Source organism: Taeniopygia guttata, chromosome 14 (genome assembly GCF_048771995.1).
Source record: "Taeniopygia guttata chromosome 14, bTaeGut7.mat, whole genome shotgun sequence".
NCBI classification, from domain to species: Eukaryota; Metazoa; Chordata; class Aves; order Passeriformes; family Estrildidae; genus Taeniopygia; species Taeniopygia guttata.
This window is the reverse complement of record NC_133039.1, coordinates 14,140,184-14,148,949: the sequence shown is the minus strand read 5'-3', so window position 1 is coordinate 14,148,949 and position 8,766 is coordinate 14,140,184. Positions and strand designations below refer to the sequence as shown.

General features: G+C 63.2%; 1 protein-coding gene across 1 annotated transcript; it reads left to right on the top strand.

Annotated features, from left to right (window-relative positions):
- Positions 1 to 526: 526 nt before the first annotated feature.
- On the top strand, positions 527 to 8,413 carry TFAP4 (transcription factor AP-4). Its single transcript, XM_030284860.4, has 7 exons — positions 527 to 769; positions 4,101 to 4,266; positions 4,701 to 4,799; positions 5,309 to 5,479; positions 5,687 to 5,824; positions 6,819 to 6,977; positions 7,073 to 8,413. Exons 1-7 carry the CDS (start codon positions 681 to 683, stop codon positions 7,265 to 7,267), a joined length of 1,017 nt encoding a protein of 338 aa, XP_030140720.1. The 5' UTR covers positions 527 to 680; the 3' UTR covers positions 7,268 to 8,413.
- Positions 8,414 to 8,766: the final 353 nt, after the last annotated feature.

The following is an 8,766-nucleotide window of genomic DNA, read 5'->3' as shown; positions in this document are numbered from 1 at the left end:
TAGGGTAAAATGGAACTAGGACGGGATGGAATGATGTGGGAAGGAATGGACACAGGTAAGGATGGGGTAGGATAAAGCAGGATAAAATAGGGTAGGACGGGATGGAGCTAGAGCAGGATAGAATGAGGCAGCATGGGATGGGGACGGGTCAGGGTGGGATGGGGTAGGGTTTGGTATGATAGGATAGGATGTGATGGGTATGGAGGGGCATGGGGGCAGCTCAGGTCGGTATGAGGTGGGATGGGTTGGGGACAGGGCAGGACGAGGGTAGGATGGGACAGAGAGGGATAGGCTCGAGCAGCGTGGGATAGAGTAGAATAGGATGGAGCCAGGTCAGGACGCGACGCGGTGTGACGGGCCGGTGCCAGCACGGGTCGGTACCGTCCCGGCCGCTCCAGTCGCCCCGCGTCCCAGCGCGTCCCGCCGCCGTGTCCCGGTGCCGCTCCGGCCGCGGCGCGGCCCCTCCCGCCGCCTTTGTTTACGCGGGGCCGGTGCGGGGCGGGGGCGGCGCCGGGCGGGCGGGGGCGGGCGGGGGAGCGGCGGCGGCGGCGGGCGGGAGCCGCGCTCGCTCCAGCTGTTTCCCGCCTTGGGCCGCGGACAGAGGCCGGAGCCGGGCCGGGAGGGGCTGAACCGGGCCGGGACGAGCCGGGCTGGGCTGAACCGGGCCCCCCGCCCCCGTTATGGAGTACTTCATGGTGCCGGCCCCCAAGGTGCCGGCCCTGCAGCACTTCAGGAAATCCGAGAAGGAGGTCATCGGCGGGCTCTGCAGGTGGGGGAGCGCCGGGAGATCCCGGCCTCGGGGGTCTCGGGAGGAGCGGGGGGCGATGGCGGGGAAGGGGGGAGCGGAGAACGGGGGGAGCGGCGCGGCCGCCGCGGCCCCACCGCCCGCACGTGGTCCCGGCCGCGCACATGGGACCGGCGGCCGCGCGTGGCCCGGGCGGGGAGCGCCGCGCCCGCACCCCCGGCCGGGCCCGCGGCGGCGGCGGGGCGCGCTCGGGGCGGGGGGCGCGGGGCGCGGGGGTCCGGGGGGCGCGGGGGTGTGTGTTTACCGCCGGGCCTGGCCGTGACTCTGCAGCCGCCCGGAGGAGGCGGGTCGCGGCCGGGGCTGCCGGGACATGTAGTGCGGGAGCGGCGGCACAAAGCCCGCGGACACGCGGGGAGCCGCGGCCGGGGACGGGGGCTGCGCCCGCGGGGCTGGGGGGGGGCGCGGGCCCCGGGGCCACGCGGGGCGGCCCTGAGCCCCCCGAACCTCCCCGGGCCTTGAGCTGCCGCCCCCGGCAGCGCTGAGCCCCCGGGGCCGCCGTGGGGCGGCACGAACGGCGGGGCCCGCGGGGCTGGGGGGCGGCCCGGGCCCCACGGCACGTGTTGGGGGGTCCGGCCCCTCGGGGTGCTGCCCCACGGCGTGGGGGGCTCGTCCCGGCGATCCCGGGGAGTGGCCTCACCTGAGCCCCCCCGAAGTGGGGCAGCGAGTCTGGGCGGGGGGCGGCTCCTCGGTGGTCCCTCGCGGTGGTCGCTGCGGGCCCGTGGCTCGGGGGTGACTGCCCGGGCAGGGGGTGCGGCCGTCCCGCCCGGGGGTTGGGGCTGCGCGGCCTCCGCACTGCCCCGAGCTCCGGGAGACCCTCCCTGGCGCTCAGGCCGCCGGGGGACACCCTGCGGGCAGCTCGGGGTGCCGGGAGCTGCCCTGCTTGTGACCTCCAGGAGCTCAGGGACGCCCTGCCTGCAGGCTCAGGGTGCTGGGGAACAGCCTGCCTGTGAGCTGGGGGTGCAGGGGACACTTGGCTGTGTCCTGCTTGGACACTCAGGTGTACCCTGACCCTGTAAGCTTAGAAGTGCCCTTCATGGAAGCATGGAGATATCCTGCCTGTGAACTTGGGGATGCCCTGCCTGCAGGTTGAGGAATATCCTACCTGTGACCTCAAGGAGCTTGGGGACACCCTGCCCATGTGGCCGTGCCTCCCTTGCTCTCCAGCACAACCCACAGCACAAGCTGTGATCAGCGTTGTACATGAGTGGACATTGGGGCATCTGCCTTGTGCCTGGCTCCATCACCCACACGGGTTTGTTTCTCTCAAGGTCCAGGCGAGAGAAATGTTCTCCCCAGCGTGGGAAGGACCAAATTCTGCTCACCTGACACAAACCCCACAGCAGCAGCACCAGGCTGGAGACACCCCTGGGCCTCCAGTGGGTGCCACCTGCTCCCCCTGCCTCTGTGCTGCCCCATCCCTGGCCAAGCTGGGTGTCTGAATCCGTGGGGTTTTGCCCTTTCCGTATTTTGCTGTCACTTCTCAGGTCTCTTCCCAGGAAGAGCAGCTGGGGCAGGTTGCGGGAGGTCTGCCGGCGAGGAAGCAGGCTCTTCCTCCTTTCCCAGGATTTAAGAAACCACTTCCGTCTGCCCAGTCCTGGGCCTCTCCATCCCATTCCCCTTAAGTGTCTGGTGGTCCAACATCCTGGAGCAGTGCTCCAGCCACCTCCTTATCCCAAGAGGGACAAGGTTTCCAGGACCTGCACGGTTTGGTGTGTTTTGGGGACAAGTTTGGGGCTGGTTTCAGCAGGAGCAGGGCGGTGGGTGACAGCCACCACCAGATGGGAGCCCTGTGCCGCAATCCGGCTGCGAGCAGCTCTTGGTCTATGCAGCAGAGGCTGCTCCCAGGGAGAGGGCAGACCCCTGGGCACTCATCCTGGTTCCACACCCCCGGGATTGCATGTGAGGGAGCCAGTGCAGAGTGTGTTTGGCACACAGTGTCAGCCTGTGCTGGGACAGTGCCCCAGAGGTTGGGGACAAATATCTTCCTGATCCCCATGGGCTGAGGTGGGGTCCTTCCTCATCCTCTTGGGATGAGGAACCACTGGGATCTTTTCCTATAACCTCTAGAATGAGCTGGGATCCTTCTCCATCCCTCTGGAGTAAACTGGGATCCTTCCCCATCTGCTTGGGATGAGCTGTGATTCTTCTCTGCCTTGCTGGACACAGCTGGGATCCTTCCCAGTGCCCTTGGACAGACCTGGAATCCATCCCCTTCTTAGGCTGGGCGCGGATCCTTTCTCATCCCTCTGGGACGAGCTGGGTCTCCCCCATCGCTGTGTATCATGGATGAATTGTGGTGCATCCCCCAGCTGCAGCAGGCAGGGATGAGTGAGTGGCCTGAGAGCCTCCGGTCACTGCCTGGGCACACGGTGGTGCTGCACGTGTTCCTTGGATCCCTGTGCTCCAAACCTCCGTGGTTCCTCACCAGGAGGGCAGGACGCTGGGCTTTGCTTCCCAGCCTGGCTTTGGCAAGGCTCTGGGTGGAATGTTCCCATCTCCCCGTCCCAGAGCCGCCGGGCACCTGGACGGGCGGCTGGAGCCCGTCTTATCTCTCCTGCTGCCGGCGGCCCGGCTCCTGTTTAGTCTTTGGTGCGTTGCAGCATCCCCTGGCGCCGGGTGCCTGCACTCTGGGGAGAGTTGGCATGGTGTGATCCAAAACCTCTGCCCTGCTTCCCTCGGGGTGTGGTTAAAGCCGGACCCCAGGGCGGCGAGCTTTGCTCAGGGCAGCCGCTCTGGACCCGTGGGTGCTGCCTGCCCGGAGCTCTCGCCCTCCATGCCGGCATTTCCCGGCCCGTCTGCGGGGCAAGGGCGTGGGGGGCGAGGAGGCAGCGGCAGGAAGCAGGCAGGAGCTGCGGCTTGGGGTGGGACGGGGGCTTCTCTGCTGGGAGCTGTCATCTGGAAGCCATCAGCGGGGCGGGAGGGAGGGAGCCGCCTTCCCGGGGCCACACACGCCGGCCAGCCCCGCGGGGACACAGCCGGCCAGCCCGTGGCCTCCCTCGCCCACCTGGGGGTCCCTTCGCCCAGGCTGGGCACTGGGCAGCGTGTCTGAGCCCAGTGGAACCAGGGGGCTGCAGCAGGGCCGTTGTTTGGCCAGTGCATCCCCCGAAGTTTTGGTTACAGGGCTGGAGAAACCCACCTACCTGCTTTGGTGTTTCCCAGCACCGCAGCCGTCGTCCCCTCCACGTCACCTGTCCCTTTGGTGGCTTGGGACCATCACTGCAAAGCAAGGGGGGATGCAGTGAGCTGGCAGCAGGGGTGCAGCCCCCCGTTCCCTAACCCCACGTCTCTCTCACAGCTTGGCCAACATCCCACTGACTCCGGAGACCCAGCGGGACCAGGAGCGGCGGATACGCAGGGAAATCGCCAACAGCAACGAGAGACGGCGGATGCAGAGCATCAATGCTGGCTTCCAGTCCCTGAAAACCCTCATCCCACACACGGATGGGGAGAAGCTCAGCAAGGTGAGCAGGATTCACATGTTTGTTCTACACTTGGAGGGGCTGAAAGTAGAGTTGGGGGCATTTGGGTGTTAACTCGGTGATGGAGGTTTCGCAGCAGGAGTGGGTGTGCATCCCTGGCCCGGTGTCCTGCAGTGGGCTGGGAGTGTGTGACAGCCCCCAGTGCCCCAGGAGCAGGGTGATACGTTCCTGGGGGAGGAGGGACCCCACTGCAGAGGGGAGTGGGGTGAGGAGGCAGCTGGTTGGGTTCCTGAGGTGGGTGCCTTGGAGGGTTTCACCATGGTGGAAATCCCAGGGGGAGCCTGGGGCGAAGCAGACTCTGGGAGGAGGCACCAGGGACAGGCAAGGAGCAGTGCTGCTTGCAGGGCTCATCAGGAGGAGGCCTGGAGGACCCTGGGGTCTCCTGCCTCAGCATTTCTCTCCTGGCTCCCCCACAGGCAGCCATCCTCCAGCAGACGGCCGAGTACATCTTCTCCCTGGAGCAGGAAAAGACTCGGCTACTGCAGCAGAACACCCAGCTCAAGCGGTTCATCCAGGTAGTGCCCCAGGGATGGGACAGGAGGAGGTGGGACAGTCCTGGCTGGCCAGGGTGGGGATGTCATTGCAGTTCCTTGGGCTCAGGGTGGGACCCTCCACCCTGCTCAGCCAGGGAGTGATGTTTCCATTCCCCTGGCAGGGCAGGGAGCCCCATTCAACCTGACATCTCTTACCTGGCAGGGGGAGAAGGGTTGGGGTCCAATTTTCCATTATTTCCACACATTTGGGGTGTCGAGGATGGCCTGGTGGCAGTAATGGTGCTGGGGTGCCCTGGCTGAACTGCCCTGGGTGTCACAGTGTGAGAATCAGGTTGGCACAAGGCTGTGGGGATGAGGACCAGGATGGGGGACACGGGCAGGAGCCCATCTGTCCCCAAGCATCAAACACAACCCCAGGGACACCCTTTCCTGCATGGAGCTCTGATGGGGAGTGGCATCACCCAGAAGTCTGGATGCAGGGAGAGCATCTTTGCTAGCCCCCTTTCCCTGACACCACATTCCCACGGCAGGAATTCAGTGGCTCCTCCCCGAAACGGCGACGGGCAGAGGACAAAGACGAGGGGATTGGCTCTCCGGACATCTGGGAAGATGAGAAGGCCGAGGATCTGCGCCGGGAGATGATCGAGCTCCGGCAGCAGCTGGACAAGGAGCGCTCGGTCCGCATGATGCTGGAGGAGCAGGTAAGGCCAGGTGCCCTCCTGCAGCCTCTGCCATGTCCCCAGTGAGCCCCAGGGACAGCAGCAGTGCTGTGGGGTCACCAAACACCTGCTTTGGACATGGCTTCTCCGTGCGTGTCCAAAGTTTCCTGGCTCCAGCTGAGGGGACAGCTGGGGTTCAGCGGGCCTGTGCCAGGCTCCCCACTGATGTCGGGGTTCTCTGGCCTGCAGGTTCGCTCCCTGGAGGCCCACATGTACCCCGAGAAGCTGAAGGTGATTGCTCAGCAGGTGCAGCTCCAGCAGCAGCAGGAGCAGGTGAGGTTGCTGCACCAGGAGAAGCTCGAGCGCGAGCAGCAGATCCGAACCCAGGTGAGTGCACCCCAGACACCCCCAGGTACTGGAACACGAGGGGTGGGTTCAGTGATGGACTCGGCACCTCCTGTGGCCACTGATGTCCCAGCAAAGCTGTCACTTAGTGATTTGGGAAAGGGGTGGCCCAAAGCTCCCCACAGTGCTTGGGGCTGTGCTTGCAGGCATCCTGTGTTTCAGGGAGGGACTTGGATTGGACCACCCGTGGTGGCTTCCCAGTGGCTCTGTTCCCTGCACAGAGGGGTTTGGACGGGGGAGGTCACTTGCTGCCAGAGAGGGTTTCATCTCCCGGGCTTCACCTTTCTCTGGGTCACTCCCACTGAATTTCAGGGATCCCCAAACCACTCCCTGCCACCCAGCAAGCTGGGAAAGGAGTGTCAAGCTGCAGGTAGAGGGGATGGAAACCTTCAGCTTTTTTCCTGAGACTGCTGGATTTGCTAATGATGCAGGGAGGAGGCGAGCACTGTGCCAGCACCAGTCCCTGTGCGCTGCCACCCTGAAGCCCAGCCCGGGGCCACACCGCTCTGGGAGCTTCAAAGGGAGGAACAGCAGCTTCTTCCCTGCTCCTCGGGCTTCTGCAGAGCTGTGTCCCTGCAGGGTCCCCCCCGGCCACCTCCCAGGGAAGTTCAGCCTATTTTTAGGTGAACTCTCCGTAGCCTCCTGCTAGAGCGGATCTTCCCATCCGCTGCTCCTAGCAGGATCTCCGAGGGGTGTGGGGAATTCCTGGCCATGCAGGGAATGGCACTTGCCTCTCCTGGCTTCAAAGCCCAAATCATTGTCATTTGGGATACGGGGAATCCTTCATGTTCCGCTCTGCAAAGCTGAGGTGGCAGCAGCTTTCAGCTGGCATCCTCCTGCACCCACTGGGATGGAGAACTGGAGCAGCCGAGTGGTGCTTCAGCGTTTATGGAGTTGGGCTCTGTGAACAGCACAATGTTCTCCCCACGCTGCCGCGCCGTGCCCTGCTCACCGAGGCTTTCCCTTCTGTCCCCAGCTCCTGCCTTCACACGCTCCCCCAGCGCCCACCCACCACCCCACCGTGATCGTTCCAGCGCCGCCTCCCTCCCATCATGTCACCGTGGTCACCATGGGCCCATCCTCGGTCATCAACACGGTCTCCACGTCCCGGCAGAACCTGGACACCATCGTTCAGGTAAGCGGGGGAGCGGGGGGGTTTGGCAGTGGGGGGGTCCCTAACCCCCAGGGTGGGTCAGAGGTGTCCTGACGGCCGCTGTGTGCCCCGTGCAGGCGATCCAGCACATCGAGGGGACGCAGGAGAAGCAGCTGCAGGAAGAGGAGCAGAGACGCGCCGTCATCGTAACGCCAGCGCGCGCCTGCCCCGAGCCCTCCGCCTCCGACACCGCCTCCGACACCGAGGGCAACGACAGTGACTCCATGGACCAGAGCAAAGAGGAGCCCTCGGGGGACGGGGAGCTGCCCTGACACCCCCCGGCCAGCAGCTGGGGAGGGGAGCTGGGGCAGGGGGGGAAACGTCAGAGAATATGCTGAAATTTTTAAAAAATACAACGTGATTTGGGTCTCTTTTATGACCTTTTTCCAATACTGTAAAGCAGAGCGTTAGAGGCAGGCAAAGGTCACCCTTCAGCTCCCAGGGGGGCAGGGGCTTGGGGGTGGCCACAGTGGGGCATGGGGGGCTCGGGGCATGGTGGGGGACGTTGGGGATGGGGGTCACAGCCCCCCACCCTGGTTTATCACCCCCCACCTGCCAACCCACAGGGAATCCTGCCAAGCTGGCAGCAGCCCCACTGTTCCTGATGGTGTTCCCTTGGGACAGGGCCTTTGGTTGGGATCTTAATTTGTTTTTTTCCTTCTCATGTGTTTTTTTTTTTTTTTTCTTGTAATTAAATGTTTGTTTTTAAGCAGGGGGGGAGATCCCAAGTGACATGGCAGCAAGGACAGGACAGGGATCCCTGACCTCAGGGTACCACCATGGCTCCTGCACCCCACGTGGGGCAGGGAATGCCCCCTTGGAGAGTAAAATAATCCTAGGATGATGCCATTGGAGCACGGTAGGAGGGCTGGCATATGCCATCCCTCCCTGGCATTTCTAACACCCACCTCCTTGGCACAGGGATGGCAGGTTGGGAGCTGAATTTTACACCCCATCCCTGTCCCCGTGCCCATTCCTGTCCCCCCACCCCGTTCCCATCCCTCCTTTAAGCACTTAACCTGGTTTGTGGGGTCTGTCAGCTCCGAAGAGCTTTTCTATTTTGTGATTGTGTCGCTTGGGTCTGTTGTGGTGGGTGGGGGGTCCCTGTTTTGTGTGTCCCCCCCTCGCCCCACTGCCCCCCACCTGGCTGTAGGGTTTTAGGCCAGTTGTGTGTAGAGCCTCGGTGGTATTCAGTAGGTTCCCCCCCAGCTGCAGCTGTTTCTCGGTTCCTTTCCCCTTTTGGTTTTTTTTTGTTTTGTTTTGTTTTTGTTTTGTTTTTTTTTTTATATTTTTTTTACAATTTTCAGGTCTTTGTGTTGATTGAGAAGCTATTCTATTTTGTTAAGAAAGTTGAAAAAAAAAAGAGGCTCGTGCCTTTGTAAAGAAACAAAATAAAGTTTGTACTTGGTTTTTTAGAAGTTCCGTCCCAGTGTTAATGTTTGTGGGGACAGGGATGGATCCTGATGGACACTGATCCCTCTGGGGCTCGTGGGGAGGGCAGGGAGTGCTGCAGGAGGCACAGGCAGAGGATGCTGGCCCTGGCCCTGGGCCTGGTGTGGTTCTGCTCAGCAGCCAGGCTGTATTTAAGGGCTCAGCCCTGCCAGTGCTGCCCACGTGTGATGGGCACATCGGGGCTCAGCTCAGTGCTGAGATGGAGGTGGGGGACATCTGAGCTGCTTTTAATGAGGGGACCTGGGGTCAGAGTTTGTGTCCCCCTTCCCCAGGAATGGGGGTATCCATCTCTCCGTGGAGCTGACTCATGACTCAGGGC

Bases quoted from the DNA above. Each gene is read 5' to 3' on its own strand.
- TFAP4 (XM_030284860.4), top strand. From the start codon at position 681: ATGGAGTACTTCATGGTGCCGGCCCCCAAGGTGCCGGCCCTGCAGCAC. The intron at 770-4,100 runs GTGGGGGAGCGC...TCTCTCTCACAG, and splicing joins GTCATCGGCGGGCTCTGCAG to CTTGGCCAACATCCCACTGA. The intron at 4,267-4,700 runs GTGAGCAGGATT...GCTCCCCCACAG, and splicing joins ATGGGGAGAAGCTCAGCAAG to GCAGCCATCCTCCAGCAGAC.